This window comes from Lichtheimia ornata, assembly GCF_029851405.1.
Source record: "Lichtheimia ornata isolate CBS 291.66 chromosome Unknown scaffold00045, whole genome shotgun sequence".
In the NCBI taxonomy this organism is placed as follows: Eukaryota; Fungi; Mucoromycota; class Mucoromycetes; order Mucorales; family Lichtheimiaceae; genus Lichtheimia; species Lichtheimia ornata.
The window spans coordinates 219676-240330 of record NW_026695365.1 but is presented as its reverse complement, the minus strand read 5'-3'; the positions used below and the strand labels follow the sequence as shown (position 1 = coordinate 240330).

The window sequence follows — 20655 nt, the reverse complement described above, 5'->3', positions numbered from 1 at the left end:
CACTCATTCCCTGTACAGAATGGTTTCCCAGAATGGACCGGGGATCCGCATTGATTATATAAAAAGGGTGCCCACCACCCACACAGACGACGCACACACACACATACGTCCGTTACCCCCCACTCTTTTATTCACATACAATGAACACCATCGATAATACACATTCCAATGATAAAATACGTCGTTTTATTTTACGTCTCGAAGATACTCTTGTCTGTGGTATGGTTGCCCTGGATACCTTGCCTCTTCCCTTTCCACTTATCAACGCAACACATAGCTCTTATTGAACGAGCTCAGTTCGCACACAACCACTCCCTATACATCCCGGGCGCTTTAGACTTTAACAATATGACTGGAAAACGCAGCTTTTTGGAATACTTTTTATGGGAAACAGAAAAGATGCATGGTAAGAATTCATCACCAACATCATCACAACCAGCGATCCTCAAAATGGATTGATGCGATCCAAACTTCTTTATATAGCCAAAGCAAGACGTTACGTGACGTAAGGATACAATACATAATGCGTTGAAGTGAATATCAATCATTCATATATAATCATCAACGTAGTCCTGGAGAGTACTATCCATTTACATCACCATTACCTGCACCCACAGTCAAGTTGCCACCATCACTTTTCGAATACCCATCATTTTTGTGGCCCAACGACGTCAACATCAATGATACCATTATGGATGTATATACCGAATCCATTGTACCTACCATATGCGCCCAAGCGGATGGCGATGATGATGATGACAATGATGATGGTCAATATGCAAACTCAGCGATGCGGGATATTGAGTGTTTGGAGGCACTAAGTCGACGTATTCATTATGGTAAGCGACACAAGGCTTGCAAAAGTTTTTTTTTGTAAAGTCGGGTTTTCTCCCCGTGATCTATAACGGAAGCTGACGTGATGTTGTGCATGCTTGTGTTAGCGAAATTTGTCGCTGAGATGCGGTTTCGGGGAGATTCAGAAACGTTCGCTCGTTTGGCTCGTGCTTATGACCGACAAGCAATAGCCGATCGGGTCACGGATCGATCTATGGAGAAAAAAATGCTACAACGACTTGGAAGAAAGGCACTTGTTTATGGCCAAACATTATTGGAGGAAACCGGAAAGAGAAACCGGTTACCAGCAGCGCAGCAAGTAGTCCAAGTATACGAGCAATGGGTGATTCCATTGTCAAGGAAGGTCGAGGTGGACTATTTGATCACACGAGGTCTCGCATATTGTACCGAGTAACTTTGTATAAAATAAACAAACCTTATCCTTTTCATACATATACTGTGCAACCGCTTACGATAGGAGAGAATCAATGCGTGAACATATTGTGTGTATGTACGAGGGCGGAAAGTGACACAATCAAACAATACATCCGAAACCTGGGCTCAACACGCATATACGCTCACTTCAGGTGCTCTCAACGTCCTATCTTATTATACATACAAAAGTCCTTCTTTGTTCTTGGTCTTTCTATTTTAATTCTTTTAACTCAGCATCATCACATCTACTTCTTTCCTTATGCAGATGTCACCAGCGCATGAACATCAACCAATTTCATCCGCACCTATGCCATTATCACCGATCATGACTGAAGCTGCTTTTGACAACTACCTTCCACCCAACCAACTACCTCCACCACCTCCTCCACCGCCTCCTACTCAACAACAACGCACTTTGTTGCGTGATCGAGGTGCACGCCATCCACCACGCATACCTCGTTTACGACGTCTATCTCCTCCTGACACCGATAACATGCGATTTCGATGCTTATCAGATGACAGGGTGGTGGATATGGATCGACTGTGTGGCGAGAAAACTAATATCCCTGGGCAAAATCAATCGGTTTTGGAATTTGATGTAATGGAGCAGGATGGTGGGCAATATAGGTAACGACAACAATGACTTTTGTTAATGCGTTCAACGTGCTAAGCAAATCTTGCTAATACCCACTTTCAGTGCTTCTTATGGCGTCAGCAATATGCTGAGAAACGATAATTCAGTATTCTGGTTGGTACAAGAAATGCAATACATCGTTCAAAACATTGATGGCTGTACTTGAATTTGATGTAGTTCTGCAAGGAGTGGTACGATCAATATCCTTTTACGTTATAGAGGGAAGCGGAAAACAGACCAAAGTTGTGTGATATCGCAAATCGTTATCAAGGCACCCCAATACGGGTAAGCACCACCTAAACGCAACAACCAACGTTTGCAACTTTTCTTTTTTACTCATCTTCGTATCATGCACCACCACACGTTTTAGATTTACAGCACCCTGTGAGTATCATCCTGCTACCCAAGAAGCCTGCTACATGTGTGTGATATTAACCTCGCTATGTATCTATGTAGGCAAGGATGGGATGGTGTTTGTGTCTCGGTATCCTATTGATGTGGAACGTAAGTAAACAAACAGGGTGATGGTTGTCTTTGTAAATGTAACTCGTCCAATAATTGATATGGGTTCATTATCCCAGGTACACGAATATTCGATGACTTTACGGCATCAGATTACGAGCATTACATGAATAACAAACCTGATGACGATTTGGATCCAGTGGGATGGTTTTCCCTTGACAATGAGAGGCATGTTGTTATTCCCGTGGAACATCGGTAAGTAAGATGAAGGGTGCCCCATGACTCATTATCTACCAGAGATTCTCTTGTTGCATCATCGTGATGACTGACATAATCCCACCCACATCATAGGTCGGCCAAGTATGTGCTAGTAAAGTTGATCCGATCGGAATTGGAGGTGGATAATATCGATATCCAGTATCTTGGTTTTGTGGGATACTCGGGAGCACGTTCATTTGCCAATGCTAGGATTTGCTAAAAAAGAAAGAAACGTAATCTTGTATGCATGCATTGTTATTAATCAGTGAATGAGGAGATATATGCAATGTCTGAGTGAGGGGTTATTGTGCATGAGTGAACTATGCAACAAGCTCAGCCGCTGTTGTCTAGCTACGTGCATGAAATGGTCATTTGTCAATTCCAAGCAAGGTGAGAGAAAAAGTAGGATGATGCTGATTTTGACATGGGAAGTAAATAGATCCACACACGGTTGATTCCGCTTCCCAGCGGGTCCCGTAACCACTGCTTTTGTTCCTTTCCAATAGAAAATGCAAAAACGGCCTGCTGTGTGTTGCGTTACACCAACCCCACACCCGCGTCTCTTGCTCCAATTTCCCATTCTTGTGCCACAGCCGCCATCGAACGCATATAAATAAGCAAAGCATCCGCTCGGCACTACTTGGTTTATTACACGCCTTGGTCTCACTCTCCCACGATGAGGTTCCTTTGCCGCTCTTTGCTGTTGGCAGCAATTGTTGTCGTTACGACAGCAACTAAACAAGGTCAACACACTAATAAGACATTTCCTCGTTGCGATTCCCCTATTTACTGCGAAGGCCCTTTACTCAAGACTGTGCAACTTGCAAAGTTGTATCCTGATTCCAAGACCTTTGTTGATAAGGTATGTGTGGAAGAAAAGAGAAAGAGAGCAAAAAGGAGTACATATGAAAACAAGGAAAACAAACAATATGCTGATCTAGTCATTGTTGCTTCACTGCCCCCACTTGTTTTTTCTTTATAATAGCCTACCTCTAAACCTCTCGATCAAGTCATTGAAGCGTTTGAAGCCATGGGTGATAACCCATCGACGGACTCCATCCGCAACTTTGTTGATGCCAACTTTTTGGAGGAAGGTACCGAACTTCAACCGGTCAACCTTAGCGTCAAAGCCGATCTCCCTTTGTTGGACAAAATTGACGACTTGACGTATCGTGGATGGGCATCTCAAATACACCAATATTGGTCCAATCTCACCTTTAAGTTTGACCTGAACCAACTTTGTGATGGATGTGTGTCAAGCATACTTCCTGTAAAGCGGCCATTTGTTGTCCCTGGGGGTCGATTCCGGGAATTCTATTATTGGCAAGTCTCATTGTCTTGTGTGAAGATGCAATACCCCTGGAACTAACTCATTTTGCAAATACTTACAGGGATAGCTATTTTGTGATTCGTGGCTTGCTTGTCAGTGAGCTGCATAATGAAGCCAAAGACATGTTACTCAACTTTTTGGACTTTGTTGAAGAATACGGCTTTATTCGTAAGCATGCATAAAAAGAACAACATTATGATACGATACTAATCGAGGATCGATGTCTCTTGGTAGCCAATGGTGCACGTATTTACTATTTGAATCGATCCCAACCACCGTTTTTGGTAGAGATGATCAAGGCATACTACGAAGCTACACACGACGACGACTTTATCAAGCAAGCATTACCAACACTTGACAAGGAGTACTCGTTTTGGATGGCCAACAAGAGCATTGATGTGAATGGTCACACCTTGAATCAGTATCGTGTACTTAATAGCTCACCAAGACCTGAGTCATATTTGGAAGACTATACGACAGCTCAAAATGTGACGGATAAAGCACGGTTGTACGGCAACCTAGCTACTGGTGCCGAAAGTGGATGGGACTATACTTCTCGGTGGTTTCGATACAAGGATAGCCAAGATGGCGACTACTTGTTGAAGTCGCTCAATAATGATCACATTGTGCCCGTTGACTTGAACGCGTTGATGTGGAATATGGAAGCAACTTTGAGTGAGTGGCATACATCAAGTCGCAAGAAAAAGTACTACAAGCGCCAAGCAGCAAAACGCATTGAAGCCATGAAGGAGGTGCTATGGGATGAAGAGGATGTTTCCTTTTACGACTACAACATCACAAGCAATGGGCTAAATCGTGAATTCACACCAGCTACCCTCTATCCATTTTGGCTTGGAGCCCATCATCGTCTCAGCAAAGAACAAATGGGACAAGTGCTTGCACAAACTCAGCATTGGCTTGAAGCCTATCCAGGTATCTTAACAACATCCGTATACAATACATCTCAACAATGGGATTTCCCCAACGGCTGGCCACCATTACAATATATTGCATTGCGTGCAATGCGAAACGTGTACGACGTAACCAAGGATTCGAGTATCGTCGATATGATACATGCATTGGCGGACCGATACCTTGCATCCGCTTTTTGCTCGTGGTACGAAACAGGAGGCTTTGTCCCTGGGATCCTGCAACAGATGCCCAATCAAACCGATGTTGGTCACATGTTTGAGAAGTTTGAAGTTACCGTTATTGGTGATGCTGGTGGAGGTGGAGAGTGTAAGTAAAATAGAAAGTGCTACAATGAATACCTCTTATTGATTCCTTTCATCCATTATAGACACCGTTCAAGCAGGCTTTGGATGGACTAATGGTGTGGCTTTATGGATCTTTGATACGTTTTCAAGTGGGTTCTCTGCACCCGATTGCAGTGATCGAGCAGATCTCGTGTTCCCTCTTTCATCTTAATCAATCAACCACTCCTTCTCTCCCCCCCTTCCGATTATACACATGATCATTATTGTATTCTTCTATTCCTATCAATCCTTTTTTTGCTGTGAAAACAATGATCCATTTTTCATTCCAATGTCACTTGAATGGCCCGTGCACGTGGCGGTGTCTTTTGAGCACCAACCGGAGATGCGATGAGTTCACCTTATACCTCTTCTACCTTCCACCACCTAGCAACGAATGTCTTTTCACATCAACTCGCCTTTGCCTTCCAGCTTACAATGTAAATACAATCTCTGCATCCATGTAGCCCATTCACTGAATAGAGCAAAACAGCCGAATGTCGTAAAGCAGCAAGGATCCTGAACAGCTTTTGTGGTACTTCTTTATTGTTGTTGGTGGTCATTAACAGAACTACCTGGCTAATGTGTCTCTCCTTATAGATCCAGCTGAAGAACTCGAAGGCATTATCCCTCCAGGAATCTTGAATGAGGCGAAAGGGCTTGCTATATACTCGGTACTCAAGGGCGGGTTTCTTTTCTCGGCACGTGCTGGATCTGGGCTTGTGATTGCAAGGTGAGATACCTCTTGCTTTTGCTTGACTAAGGGCTACGTACTCATGGATATCTTTTCTTTTAGATTATCAGATGGTTGTACGTAGTATTGGGGAACAAGAAGGAATGGCAATTTGAAAGGGGGTATCATTGACTGATGTGGTTATTCAATAGCATGGAGCGCCCCAAGTGCCATTGCAACTGGAGGTCTTGGAGTAGGTGGCCAAATAGGTAAGCTATAAGGTTATCCATTCATTGATGATGAATACGCTAAAGTTAAAGTATAGGTGCCGAGTTGACCGATTTTGTTATGGTCCTGAATACCACTGCAGCTGTTGAAACCTTTATGCATCATGGTAGCATTACTCTTGGTGGAAATGTATCAGGTAATGATGATGATGATGGGGTGTTCCTACATCTATTAGATATCTAATGATATGGTATGTTGTAGTCGCTGCTGGTCCTTTGGGTAGAAATGCCGAGGCGTCAGGGACAGCATCAATCAACAGCGTAGCAGCCGTCTATTCGTACAGCAAAACACGTGGCCTTTTTGCAGGGATCTCTGTTGAAGGATCTGTGATATTGGAGCGTTCAGATGCCAATGCCAAAATGTATGGACGTCGAGTATCAACTTTTGAATTATTGAATGGGACCATCCCTCCTCCACCACAAGCTGATCCTTTGTACAAGGCACTACAATCCCGTATATACTCGCGTACATCAAGCACTACCCGTAGCACGACACATAGCAACACCAGCATGGATAGCACAGACATTATGCATCGCGCCGCAGTAATAAGTGGAGGTTATGGAGGAGGATACAATCAGCAACCACAAAGTCGACCACTTCAAGCACGTGCATTATTCAAGTTTGCAGGCGAGCAAGCAGGCGATTTGGCATTTGAAAAGGGGGACATCATCACCATTATCAAGAGCTCGGAAACTCAACATGATTGGTAAGTGGATAGTGGGATGTATACATTATCCAAGGTCACTTGGTCACTTATCATCGCTTTATCCAGGTGGACTGGCTCAATTGGAACACGCATTGGCATTGTAAGTGGTAATCATTTGGGCTACGGGTGGATGCGTACTAATCGAATGCCTTACCTAGTTCCCCGCAAATTTCGTTCAGCTGCTTTAAACGTAGCTCCCCATGGACAATAGCATCTTTTTGATATCCCTATCTATAGTAGTGTTGATCATCATCATCCATTCTTCTTAATAATCTACCTGCCGATATAAAATTAATAAAACGTTGCTACCCAGTAGTTGTCGAGGTTTATATCTGAAATGGATAAAAAACACAAAGAGCAATACACCCTACTGCATTCTTGACCTATCAATACGTATGTTGGATTGGCATGCATATACTCAGTAGACATACAGAGACCATATTGACGTTTGATATGATGGCCTAAGAACGTATCACTTCCTCTAATTCCTTAACGAATCAGCTTTCATGAATAGGCAAGCATATAAGATGGTGCTAAAAGATGCAGTGACAAGTATTGATTTATATTTTTGGGAGAGGGGTTCGAGTTAAAAGAGGATTTTGGGAGAAGTAATGACATAAAAATACAGAGAAGGGGTCTGAAGGATATACATATAAAGAATCTAATATGATGATGGGCAAAAAGAGGGACTAAGAAGATGGGGATGTATACGGATTTTAAGAGATGGGCTATCGTTTATGGACTTGTAATGGCATTTGCATTGTGATGGTGGTCGATTTGGATGGTTTGCACCTTGTCAAGTAAGACGAGCGAGTTTTCCAGCACGTTGTCAAAGTATGCAATGGTTTTCTCGGCATGATGTATCTTATGTTCCATTTCGCTACGCTTCTTTTCCTTGTTCTCGATGGCTCTGACAAGTCGATTCTGGATTTCCCATCCTTCTACACGAAGTGCCTTGCGTGCTTCACGTCCAATTCGGCTACATTGACCTTCCACATAAGCAGTGTCACGTACGGCAGTCTTGAATTTCCGCACCAATTTGCGCTTGACAGCATAACGCATATCCGAAACCACATAAACCAGGAGACCAGCACCGGCTATGCTCATGATAGGAACGATCATTTGACGCATGCTACGAGCACTCACTGCACTTGACAAGCTCCAGATACCCGATACTGCATCTTTGACACCAAGGAGACGTGTACCCACCATGGCAACGGCACCAAAAGATAATGCACAACCAGACATCTTATCATCCAAAGATAAATCGAAAAAATCGGTTGGTTCCACTGAAATGACTACTGCACGATCACGATTCTTGAGACACATCTTTTCCACAGTACCAACACGGGGGTAATTGCCGAGATGTTCAGTGCCCATATCATGGATACGATCAATGCATTGGCTAGTGTCCTCACGAGCATGACCTTCGACGCGTCGTACTTGCTTGAGTAACGTTTGTGACATGGAATCGGCTATATCTTGTGCGTATTGCCAAATCAAAAAGATGCCAGGATATTCAATGCTATCAGCCGTAGTTGTAATTCCTTCAACAGCTGTATTCAATGCCTGACGAGCATGTTTTTGGACACCAAGCACAGTGATCTCTGCAACCTTTTCCACTTGATGAAGGAGACGATCACGTACACGCAATAAATGCTCATATCCAGGCTTATCCTCCTCAAGCTCAAGTTGCACCTTTTCACGTTCCTCCTTTGCAAGGGCGCTATTGGACATGGAAAGACCATTGACATCGCTGAGCAAATTGACCAAATAGTTCTTGGCTGGTGATAACTTGGATTTGGTGCGATTCTCTAACACAAAGGCACGGAGTCGCTGTTCCAATCGTGCAAATTCGGGAGCATCCAATTTGGTGGAACCAGGCTCAAGATCCACATCGCCTGCACTAACAAAATGGACCAAATCATCGGCGTCGGCATAGGTTGCAGGTGAAAGTTGACGAATCTGATCAAGAATGAGACGCTTGCAACGTTGCTTGTCGCGGATGGAATCGAAACGATTGACGACAATAAAGATGTGAGTCTTTTCATTGGCTGCATTCCAAAGGAATTCCTTGCCCTAAAAGGTAGCAAAAGTTCCACATTGAGCAACACGATCTTTTCTACTCTTAGCAACACGACTTACCGAGAGAGTGAAATGATTTTCAGCACTCACTACAAAGACGACGACATCGATTTCCTCTTGACGAGCAAAGACAGCGGTTGTTTTGACTGAATCAGTATTGAGACCAGGGGAATCGATCAATGCAATATCGACGACACCATTGTGTAACAAGCTTTCTTGTGTATTACGAGCATCCTTGCTATAGATCTTGAGCATCTTATATTTGTCACCCTCATCGGCCACGGTCTTGAACATGTGTCGTTCCTCAATGACGTGGTATGTGTTGGGATCCAATCGGTTGTAAATGGATGCATCGGGAATAGCGTGGATAGCTTCAACTCCATCATTCAACATAGCATCCAACACCTCGCAAAACATGCTTGTACATGGTTGTTGATCGGCAGGAAGAACTTCACGCTTCAACAAGGCATTGACGAATGTCGATTTACCAGCATTCAAATCACCAGTCACCAACACCTTGGAAGATGTATCAGCAACGCGAGTACGAAGCTTCTCCAAATGACGAAGGCATTGAGAGAGGCGATCATCCAAAAGATTAGCAATAGATTTGCTTTCAAGAGCATTGAGATCGGTAGAAGAATGGCCCATCTTTAAGTCCAAGTTGAGAATGCTGAGCTCTTTAGCGAGATCACTTGTCAATAAACGATGCTGTTCCAGTTGACGTACAAAGGGACTTGTCGATTCATCTTGAGAATGGATGGATGATCTTCGATGCAAAGCGTCAAGAATAGAAGAAGGAGAACCCACATCAGGCTGAGAAGCTGTTTCAAGTGGACAATCAATGTTGGATGCAATGGGTGGCATCATTGTCTGAGCTCGTTGTGGTAAAGGGCGATCATTTGGACGATGCATCATTGGATATCGAATAGGAAATTGGTCCTTGTTGGATGATTGTAGATCCTCACAAATACCCATCACTGAAGTGATATGACTCAAAAGGCGTTGGCAGCTGTCATGATACATTCGTTGCTCTTGTGCTGCATTCAAACGATGTTGCTGTGTGCGTGCAGCTTTGGTGGATGTTGAAGGCGATAATGGACCTGGTGAAGTCACTGGGGATCCTGAAGTAATCAATGTGCTACCAACTCCTTTTCCAAATAGAAGCGAACGTGAACTGAGGTCGGTCGAAATGGAAGAAGCGCCATTGTCAAAATAGCTCTCGTCCAATGATTCCACGCTGGGAGCCGAATTGCGTCGCAAGTATTTCATGGACGATGCCGCACTTGACGGTACACCAAAGTAACTGCTGCGATCGGTCATTGTAACCTTCAAGAGCTACAAGTGCAATGAGAAAACGCAGGTGTAGTTGTTGGAGTGAAACAAAGAGTGGAGGATGCAAAGTGCCCTGTTTTCAACAAAGAGAAAAAAAAAGACCGGGATCCAATAACACCCCGACGCTTGTGTCACTTTCACCCGGGTTGGTCTCTGCGCATTACACATTATCCGTCATTCATCATTCTTCCTTTACACAAGCCATTCATATTGTATTACTACAAAACTATCCTCGTCGTCTCCGTCTCTACACCTATTGCCATAACAGCGCCTTGTAATTTTTTATCTTGTTCCATAACAACGACTATTTTGATTGGGTTTCACATCTTCAGCTGTTGTTTGTTTATCTACGATAACTACTGGGGGTTGTTGTACTCCCTCCTATCAGTTTAGGATTTGAAAATCCCAAGTTCCTCTAACAACCAATGACATCTCTTATATGATGTAACCATAGTGCTACATGCTACAATATGGGTTACTGTAAATTAGCTACCACTACTTGATCTATGCAGCTGGTGAGGTGTGATGATATGACAACCAAGAAAGAAGGCTTGTGAGATGCTATTAATGCTGTACGCGATGTATGGGTGATGGTGGAGATCCCTGTCCCTAATGCCACTTACTATCTTCCATGAGTAGTAAGAAAGTTGGGTTATACATTCATTCTCGTGTACCTTTGCTTCTAACCTTGTACCAATCCGTAACCTACCAACAAAGGCGATAGAGCAGATGTGAGGGCATAAGCGTGTATATATAGTCAATCTACGTCAAATTGCGACATAGCAATATGATGTTGCGTCTCTCGTCAAAATGCAGCATTGCACAATTTCAAGTGCCGTCAGGATAGGCAACTCAATTCAACCATCGTCTATAGAGTTGTGCTATCTTCCATATGATAAAAGACCTTTGGCATCGTAAGCGTATCAACAAGCGAAATAATACAAAACACGCGTTCTTTATGTGGCCATTACCATGGATATTGATTCCAAATAACAGCAAATGGCATTAACCATTGCCTTGTGCTCAAACGTGTACACGGCCTCCAGAAGAATTAATGACTAGGCGCACGACAAACAGTTTCGATTTGCGCACCAACCAATCATGTGCAAGTTTTTAGACCGTGATACGCTAAATGAGACTGCTTGTCGCGGCCTCTTGGTGTCTTTTTGGATGATTGGTGAGGACGACTTTGAGGACGACTTTGAAGAGTAGGAGCACGACTAGGAATGATGATGGACGACAAAGACAGCGGTGGTGGTGGAAAAATAGGAGGTAGCTAGAGGAACATAATAAAGGATTGGTTATTACCGCACTTGGACTTTGGTAGCTTTTACGTATCCCCTTGTGGATCAGTATAGCTTAGATGGAACAAGTGGTTGTGGTGTTCGGTCTTGTAAGAAGTATATGCCTTTTCTGGTTACAATAAAGAGTGGTTGACCTTGAAAGAAAAAGTGATCCTCCATTGAGCTTCAGGATGAGTGACTCATTCAATATGTATACGTATCTTTTTACATATACAAATTGGTTTATGCAGCTCGACCTTCTCCTACATGCAAATGTGATACATACCTTGACACATCATGGTTGGACGCTGTTTTACTTACGTACCTTCACAAAAAGCAATCATCATCATCATCCATTTGTGTAGCAACCTGTCAAGGACGTGTCTGTGTAACCACCACGTGCCGTTTCACTCAGCTCTTCATCTTTCCGTTAATGCAGCCGACACCATCCACTAGGAAAAAGCAACTCCATCACGCTTACAGCATAGGTAAAACATAAACGTGTCTGTATCTCCAAACTTTACAATGAAACGTGGGGTTTTTATTAGAGCAATGTGCTCGGCTTGGCCAACAGCACCTTGTGTGAAAGTTTCGCGTTCAATGTCGCAAACAGCCCAAAAAATATTTTTTGGTCGTCGTCGTCGAAGAGGTCGACCCCCGGATCCAGTTTGGCTGGTGGCGACATTGCGAAATCTGGGATCGGCAAGCTTGATCGCGAAACTTTCACCCAAGGTGCAGTTGGCCAAGCCGAGCACATCGCTCTATTCAAAACCCCACGTTTCATTGTAAAGTTTGGAGATACAGGCAGCTTTATGCTTGTAAGCGTGATGCTATATGAGAAGTGGTCTTTGTTCATTGCGAAGTAGCTTGACCCTGATACAGCCAAAGATGCGCAGGAACATGTTTGTGTAACACAGCTCATTTGCATGACTGGAACGGCCGATGCATCATGCCTTATGCACTATCCAGCAGCAAGTCATCATTGACAGCTAGCAGCCCATTCCTCCCATTCGCCTTTGTTGCCCACTCCAATGCATGTGAACGATTCTCCTGCTCAAGCCCATCATGCCCATCATTCAACTTCCTTGATCCGAGGGGATTCGGATGAGCTACGGTCAAACACAGAAGTATCATCCAAGCATAAGAATCTAATTAATTTGCAGCTCTTCCACTTTTAGCTTCTTGCCTCTTCCTCCCATTCTCAAACGTTGCCCCATTCAAGTACAATCACCACCTGCGAACGATTGTCCTGCCTCAACCCACCCATCATGTCGATCCTACAACTCTCTTGATCTAGATTGTCTTTGACTGAATGGCAAGTCCATGGCGTGTACACAGCCTTCTTGTCACTCTTCTACAACACACGAGTCTCTTGACACTACACACTCTCTTGCACGCTCATCTGCCACCCCAAGTGTAACAGCATTCATTGCATCAGTTACGCTTAGCGAGACCTTCCTCAATTGTCTCCAACAGCGTTCTTTACTTTGCAGCAACTTGCCTTGCAGCCTTTTTTCACGTGACCAACAGATAGCCATTGTATAGAAGCAGCTTTATTTACGCGTAGCAACTTGCATGAATACATACGACTTCTTATGGGTATGAATACGAATACGGATATGGATATTGGTTTGGTACATGGGATGGAAGGAACCGGATGTATACAACGTGTGGAAGGTGATCCTTTGTCGAGTTGACGATGTTGTTGCTTGATGCCATCATCCTGAACGTTGGTGCACCCAATCATCGTACTTAAACGCTACTTCTTGGCAGCTACAATCGGCATCCTTTGTTCAAGTTGTAAGTCATCTACGGTCATCATCATCCACTTCATATTTTCACTCACCAGCACGAGCATCAAGAGCCACCTCACATCCATCCATCCACCTTTGCACAATACTACACGTCCAAAGGATAGAAACTTTTCATACGATGTATCTCCCCCATTGAAGCAACTCGTTGTACCTCTCAATCTATCACTTGTGAATGATGTTGGATTAAAAGATCGCTATTTCGGGTTAGCCACCAATTTCCGTGTATCTATGTACAGTGTAAGAGACCTTCCTTCCTCCGGCGTTGGACACCGTCACGTGTGTGGGCATGTGGTACGAAAGATTTATGACATGTCAAATGCAAGTTATACGTATCCCTTTGTTAGCTTGTGATAAAAGGAAAAGAGAGGAAGGGAAAGGGCCTGGTTCATTCATTGTGTCTTTAACAAAGACGTATTCGGTAGCATAACTCACCTCCCTTGTTTTGTAATTCGATCAGCGTCGTAACACACGTTCTTATTCTGTGATTAGAATACTGTAAAAGAGTCATTTTATGATATAAAGCCAAGTACCATAATGACAACCATGACAATGAAAGTTGGAGGATGACAATGAAGCGCTAAAAATCACCATCAATTAGCACATGGATCGTGCACTAAGTGGATTATACACCATTGATACTCACATTCATTTACTTTTGAAAAGATGCCAGCAACGAAAACGTGACCGGATCTAAGATAACGATGTGTGGGTATAAATATGGGCGACGACGTCTTTTATGTGCATGGTGGGTGTAGGTAATTTCGGTGATACAGTAAGGAGGAGGAAAGAATAATAAAATGACTTTTTGGAGATGGTGATGAGCTGATATGAATGTAAGAATGGCTCGACTGGAGCATCACAGCAGCAATTACCAATAGCTGTCAAAGGAACGTGCTAAGAAGCACCCATGATTCATATATGATAATGAAAAGTATAATGATTTATTGAATGCTATCATCGAACACGGTGCCTTCTATCATCACTATCACGTCTACGTCTTCGATCCTCGTAACGCTCTTCACTGCGATCCCTCCTTCTTCGCTTTCGGTTTTCCTCCTCATCCTCATCATGTCGCCTGTGGTGTCGTGATCCTCGATCATCATCATAATCTCTTGATCTTCGCTTTCGATCCTCATCATGATGTCGACTGCTGCGATGGCTGGAATGCTCATGCTCATGTTTCTTCTTTTTCTTTTTCTTGTCCTTCTTCTCTTTCCGCAGCTCTTTGAGTTTCAAAGGATTGTCGACAATAGCACGCAAGGATTGTTGTTCACGCTTTTTGATCATCAGCAAAGGATCTTCTCTGATTTTGGATTGGATATCTCGTTCATTGTTCGCATTGGCATTGGAAATGGCAAATCGTTCAGCAGCTGAGGAAGCAACCTATCCCATTTTTGCATGAGTTTGCATGTCACACATACAAAAGATCCATCCTACTTACTGTTTCTTTGCTATTCTTATCTCGAATAAGATTATCCACACTCTTCTTGCCAAGCAGGTATTCCTCCATCTCATCGGCATTGCCACCACCTCCAGCACCTTGGTTGGGAGCTGCATACATCCAATCAAGCCGATCGGATCGTTTCCTAGGAAACGGTATGTGTTATTGGCAGGTTTTGATAAGGGATAGAGTAGTAGTCAATGTATACCTTTGTCCTGACTCTTCTTGTAATCGCTGAAGCTCTTGAAGCTGACGCTCTTCCATGAGCTCCTTTTTCATTTGCTCGATCTTGTGCTGTTCCTCTGCATGCTTGCGTTCTTCTTTCCACACTCGCTCTTGATTCTTCAAAGTAGCCGGATGCCAGCTTTTCTTCAAGTTCAAATCTACAGCACGTTGTGAGTGATCGGCTTGATTGCACACTATTCCATGTAGACATACCTCCTCCACCCATGATAGACGACTGTAAAAGATAAAAAGGGAAAGTGGGGGAGTAAAGAGAAGGGTGGCGGACTAGAATTTATTTGACTGACTCTTGGAGCCATCGCCATGCCAACAGTTTATCTATCATCTTCCCATCTTGCTTATGCAATAAACCCAATGTGAATCTTGCAATTCACCATAAAGACCCACGCTTGTTGAGAGAACCCTCGATAGTAATTGTAGCCCCTTTCTCCTCCCAACTCTTGCCCAATCCACTGTATAAACGATTCCTGGCATTTCTTGCTTTATTTAACGTCTACATCTTTCACTCCCAGCTTATTATCTCTTCTCCCATTCTCGCCATCTACATCTTGGGGAAGAAACCTGGCACCATCCTCGACAAGGTCAAACTGCCTTCGAATGATTTATGGTGGCAGCCCCACTTCAAGCACACAAGTGATGTGTCATCTTGTAAACCTACGGCGTATGGAAGATAGAGCCACTATCTTACAGGCAAAATTCCTGGAGCGAGCACACAACCTTCCAGAAGATAGCTTGATGCACAAATTACAGCCCATCATGCGCAAACAAAAATACCGAACAAGGTCATGGAATTCGCCTCATGACCATGAATGCTATATGGAATAACTTACCATCACCCAAAGCCCACACCACCCGTAGCCAACTCAAAAGAGGCCATAACTCACTTCGTTGATCAATGATTGGACACATATAAATCACGTCGTGGCACCACGCTTCTTAATGCTTGCCGTACCAAACGTGGCATTGATCCACTCATGTGGCTCCCAATGTCCCGTAGAGAACGTAGCCGCTGTATCCGTTGGCGGTTAGGCTGGCTACCAGGTGGCAGACCACAAACATGTCCCAAAAAGCTAGATTCGATATTGAGAGGTACCTGTAATTTACTTTCAAGTATACGTTTACTTCCTTTTTCATGTATCATAGAAGATGCACATTCTAGAAGCTTTATTTCGATGGAACCAAGTGATTATGAGCAAAGACAATACATCTAGCTAATTCTTTTGTGATATCCTCTTGACGTTCGCTTGCGGTCCTTGTCGTGATGTCGAATACTAGGATGGCTTGAGTGACCATGCTCATATTTTCTCTTTTTATTTCTCTTGTCCTTTTTTCCATTCCAGAGTTCTTTGAGCATAAAAGGGTTGTCGACAATGACACGCAACGATTGTTGTTCACGCTTTTTGATCATCAGCAATGGATCTTCTCTGATTTTGGATTGGATATCTCGTGCATTGTTCGCATTGGCATTAGAAACGGCAAATCGTTCAGCGGCGGAGGAAGCAACCTATCCCATTTATGCATGAGTTTGCATGTCACACATATAAAAGATCCATCCTACTTACTGTTTCCTTGCTATTCTTATCTCGAATAAGATTATCCACACTCTTCTTGCCAAGCAGGTATTCCTCCATCTCATCGGCATTGTTACCACCTCCAGCACCTTGGTTGGGAGCTGCATACATCCAGTCAAGCCGATCGGATCGTTTCCTATAAAGAAACGGTATGTGTGATTAGCAGGTTTTGATAAGGGATAGAGTAATAGTCAACGCATACCTTTGTCCTGACTCTTCTTGTAATCGCTGAAGCTCTTGAAGCTGACGCTCTTCCATGAGCTCCTTCTTCATTTGCTCGATCTTGTGCTGTTCCTCTGCATGCTTGCGTTCTTCTTTCCAAACTCGCTCTTGATTCTTCAAAGTAGCCGGATGCCAGCTTTTCTTCAGGTTCAAATCTACAGCACTTTATGAGTGATCGTCTTGATTGCACACTATTCCATGCAGACATACCACCTCCACCCATGATAGACGACTGTAAAAAGATAAAAAGGAAAGTGGGGGAAATCGAGAATGGGTAGCGGACTGACACTTGAGCCATCGCCATGAGCTGCTAACTCCCTTCTTGCCTGATAATAGTATCATCTTCATATGCAATAAATCCAATGTACATCTTTCAATGATTCACCATAAAATGCCACTGCTTGTTGAGAGAACCCTCGATGATTACCGTCAGGTGGAATGAAAACACGTGATGTCCCTCTTTTCCTTACCAACATGTGGTATCACCAACACTCACAACATCTCACCCCCCACGTGCATTCTCTAAGGTTGGTGTTGTCACTCAATCAAACATAGCATCGAAAAAGACATGTCGCTGGTTGATCCTATACTTGCCCTAGCAACCATAAGCTTTTTCTTATTTTTGACCCACTGTGCTTATCTCCAACCACGTAAGATTCTTTCTACTGATGTAGCTTGTGTATCCCAGCTACAGCACACCTCTGTTCTAGATTGAATAACGGTATAACAAATGTACGTTTATCCTTGTTTCATGGTAATAAAAGAATAGTATATGCATAATGATATAGGCCATAGTAGGGCATGTCAAAGTAAAGCTGAGACAAAGGCAAAGATGAGTGGTGAGAGGGAGGGGAGGCGGATTAATTGTCGGCGTTATTGATGACGGATGCTGCTTGCTTTCTTCTCTCTTTCTTCAACGACTTGTCGCGTACACACATAGACCGCAAGCACACTCTTGTACAATATCCTAGAACTGAAAAAGCAACAACAACTACTACAACAACAACAACGTCTTGTCGTTCTCTCCTTTTACGATAATGAGGTATTCATCCATGCATGTGTTTTCCAATGGGGAGGGAGCATCCTATTGAATAGCCTTTTATTCTTCTAGTCACGAGCACGACACTTGGAAACAATCACTTCAATTGCCAGCAAAGGATATCCGTCCCCAAACAGAGGTAAGCAAACGACAAAGAGGTACAACAAAGAGAGAGAGAGAAAAAGTAGTAATCGAGTGATCTATACAGGATGTCACTGCTACCAAAGGCAATGAGTTTGAGGATTACTTTTTAAAGCGCGAGCTCTTGATGGGCATCTTTGAAGCTGGATTCGAACGACCTTCACCTATTCAAGAAGAGGCTATTCCTATTGCATTGACGGGTCGAGATATTCTTGCACGAGCCAAGAACGGCACTGGCAAGACGGCTGCCTTTATTATCCCCACGCTCGAGAAGATCAACAACAAGAAGCCCAAGATCCAAGCATTGATTGTTGTCCCGACTCGTGAATTGGCTTTGCAAACATCCCAAGTGTGCAAGACGTTGGGTAAGCATTTGGGTATCCAGGTCATGGTATCCACGGGTGGTACGACGCTCAAGGATGATATTATGCGTCTTGGCGAGACCGTCCATATCGTCGTGGGTACTCCAGGTCGTATTCTTGATCTTGGTTCTCGTGGTATTGCCGATTTCAGCGAAGCCAATACCTTTGTCATGGATGAAGCCGATAAGCTCTTGTCGCCCGAGTTTGCTCCCGTCATTGATCGTCTCTTGAAGCTCTTTCCACGCGATCGCCAAATCATGCTCTTCAGCGCCACTTTTCCCATGATGGTCAAGACCTTCAAGGACAAGCATCTCAACAAGCCCTACGAGATCAACTTGATGGAGGAACTTACTTTGCGTGGTATCACCCAGTTTTATGCCTATGTGGAGGAAAGGCAAAAGGTCCACTGCTTGAATACGCTATTTTCAAAGGTAAAGGGGAATGGAAAAGATATGGATGAAGGATCGTTATTCATGTTTTTATGGTAGTTGCAAATCAATCAATCCATCATCTTCTGTAACTCGACTCAACGTGTGGAATTGCTTGCCAAAAAGATTACGGATCTCGGATATTCATGTTTTTATTCGCATGCCAAAATGCTGCAAAGCCATCGCAACCGTGTATTCCATGATTTTAGAAATGGTGTATGTCGTAACTTGGTCTGTTCAGGTAAGTAGTAGTAGACGCTTTCTTCATCTTTTCCTATTCAACAACAACATGCTGATGATGAATTTTGTCTATAGATCTTTTGACCCGTGGTATCGATATTCAAGCGGTGAATGTGGTCATCAACTTTGATTTCCCCAAGAATGCAGAGACTTATCTCCATCGTATTGGTCGTTCGGGACGCTATGGTCACTTTGGCTTGGCTATCAACTTGATTACATATGAGGATCGATTTAATCTTTACAAGATTGAGCGTGAATTGGGCACTCAGATTGCTCCTATCCCTGCAACCATCGACAAGCGACTCTATGTGGCACCCAATGCCTTGGATTCAGCACAAATTCAAATGCCCAACCGTGAAGTAGCAATGGCAACCCGGCAACAGCAGCAGGAACAGTTGCAACGTGGGGGACAACAACAACATCACCAACAACAACAACAACAGAACCGAAGAGCATACTGATCCTTTTTATATTTCGCGCTGTAAATACGTTATTATTCACAAAAAAACAAATGCTGGGCCTTTTTTTCATGTGTGCAATGGTTGTGTGAATGGCTGTGGAACAATGAGGAGTGTGGTGGGGTTTGGGACATATACTTTAAGTCACCTTTCAAATGGCAGGTGGATGATTTATCACTTCGACTCAGTACTCCAAGAAGATGCTTGACCACTTTATCAATTCAATCCATCAAAACTTCACACGCCCACTCACATATAAATAAGGCTGTGGTCACCAACACCATCATACGTCCTTTCTTTCTACTTGTATGCATACCATCAATGACCTTTGGTAAGTCTCAAGGATAGTCCCTATGTGATTCCAAAGATGGAGGGTACTCATGCATTTATCTATATAGCTCACGTCATTGCTTTACTACCTTGAGGTGCTCATTGGTGCCTAATGACATTTGGACGCGTTCCTTGGTGGACCCTTTGTGGTAAGTAGAGCTATCATTTATACATTATTGTGTAAAAGGATGCTTGGTCTAATAGGCATTTGGGACTCCTTTGTAGGTGACAAAAGTACATGCGACTTGCGCATACATCACAAAATCGATATCTACACTCTCAAGTTACAAGCTACTATCGACGATATCGCTGACCTTTATACAACATTGGATCGCATTTATATTTGGCGAAACCATCACGAACAGCTGATTGATATTGTCCTTCAAACAGTTATCAAAAGCAAAAGTGATAGATTCATGAAACAAAACTGGAGACTCGTTCTAAATTGCACAACTTCTTGGATCGTAAGCCCACTGAAGCCGAGGTTCGTGCAGAGAAAGCAAGAGAACGTGAAGAAGAGCAACATCGAGGTATGCAAGAAAACAACGTCAAGGTATTCAAGTGCCTTCCCGTATGTTCGAGGATGAACCGGTAGATGACATGCAACTTGCTGTCGAACCTATACCTGCTCAAAGAACTAAACGTGAAATTGTTGATGCTCGTCTGCATCTACTTCTTGAGGAGGGTATGAGAAAGCGCAGCTGCTAGATTTAGTTTGATACATGTACTGTTATGCCTTTTCCCTCCTATGACACCCATGCGTAACGTATCCAAGTAAAGCATTTATTATGTT

General features: G+C 43.5%; 8 protein-coding genes across 8 annotated transcripts; 5 read left to right on the top strand and 3 right to left on the bottom strand.

Moving 5' to 3' along the window:
* Positions 1–140: 140 nt before the first annotated feature.
* O0I10_008529 (chorismate mutase) lies at positions 141–1249 on the top strand (the record flags this gene model as incomplete). The annotated part of the gene is made up of 5 exons (XM_058488532.1): positions 141–219; positions 278–406; positions 484–505; positions 571–839; positions 942–1249. The coding sequence occupies 5 exons, from the start codon at positions 141–143 to the stop codon at positions 1247–1249; spliced, it is 807 nt and encodes a 268-aa protein (XP_058340778.1).
* A 279-nt stretch (positions 1250–1528) lies between these two features.
* Positions 1529–2843, top strand: O0I10_008528 (uncharacterized protein; the record flags this gene model as incomplete). The annotated part of the gene is made up of 7 exons (XM_058488531.1): positions 1529–1896; positions 1967–2017; positions 2081–2188; positions 2274–2287; positions 2360–2407; positions 2485–2620; positions 2717–2843. The coding sequence occupies 7 exons, from the start codon at positions 1529–1531 to the stop codon at positions 2841–2843; spliced, it is 852 nt and encodes a 283-aa protein (XP_058340777.1).
* Positions 2844–3299: 456 nt separating this feature from the next.
* Positions 3300–5381, top strand: O0I10_008527 (uncharacterized protein; the record flags this gene model as incomplete). The annotated part of the gene is made up of 5 exons (XM_058488530.1): positions 3300–3485; positions 3609–3946; positions 4015–4121; positions 4188–5192; positions 5254–5381. The coding sequence occupies 5 exons, from the start codon at positions 3300–3302 to the stop codon at positions 5379–5381; spliced, it is 1764 nt and encodes a 587-aa protein (XP_058340776.1).
* Positions 5382–5603: 222 nt separating this feature from the next.
* On the top strand, positions 5604–7061 carry O0I10_008526 (uncharacterized protein; the record flags this gene model as incomplete). Its single annotated transcript, XM_058488529.1, has 9 exons — positions 5604–5646; positions 5700–5741; positions 5807–5939; positions 6003–6016; positions 6092–6148; positions 6205–6303; positions 6369–6873; positions 6940–6973; positions 7032–7061. The coding sequence occupies 9 exons, from the start codon at positions 5604–5606 to the stop codon at positions 7059–7061; spliced, it is 957 nt and encodes a 318-aa protein (XP_058340775.1).
* A 547-nt stretch (positions 7062–7608) lies between these two features.
* O0I10_008525 (uncharacterized protein) lies at positions 7609–10278 on the bottom strand (the record flags this gene model as incomplete). The annotated part of the gene is made up of 2 exons (XM_058488528.1): positions 7609–8952; positions 9019–10278. The coding sequence occupies 2 exons, from the start codon at positions 10276–10278 to the stop codon at positions 7609–7611; spliced, it is 2604 nt and encodes an 867-aa protein (XP_058340774.1).
* A 4063-nt stretch (positions 10279–14341) lies between these two features.
* Positions 14342–15279, bottom strand: O0I10_008524 (uncharacterized protein; the record flags this gene model as incomplete). Its single annotated transcript, XM_058488527.1, has 4 exons — positions 14342–14770; positions 14829–14973; positions 15037–15211; positions 15267–15279. 4 exons carry the CDS (start codon positions 15277–15279, stop codon positions 14342–14344), a joined length of 762 nt encoding a protein of 253 aa, XP_058340773.1.
* Positions 15280–16278: 999 nt separating this feature from the next.
* On the bottom strand, positions 16279–17087 carry O0I10_008523 (uncharacterized protein; the record flags this gene model as incomplete). The annotated part of the gene is made up of 4 exons (XM_058488526.1): positions 16279–16575; positions 16634–16778; positions 16845–17019; positions 17075–17087. 4 exons carry the CDS (start codon positions 17085–17087, stop codon positions 16279–16281), a joined length of 630 nt encoding a protein of 209 aa, XP_058340772.1.
* Positions 17088–17901: 814 nt separating this feature from the next.
* Positions 17902–19535, top strand: O0I10_008522 (ATP-dependent RNA helicase DHH1; the record flags this gene model as incomplete). The annotated part of the gene is made up of 5 exons (XM_058488525.1): positions 17902–17906; positions 17976–18042; positions 18112–18837; positions 18895–19075; positions 19150–19535. 5 exons carry the CDS (start codon positions 17902–17904, stop codon positions 19533–19535), a joined length of 1365 nt encoding a protein of 454 aa, XP_058340771.1.
* Positions 19536–20655: the final 1120 nt, after the last annotated feature.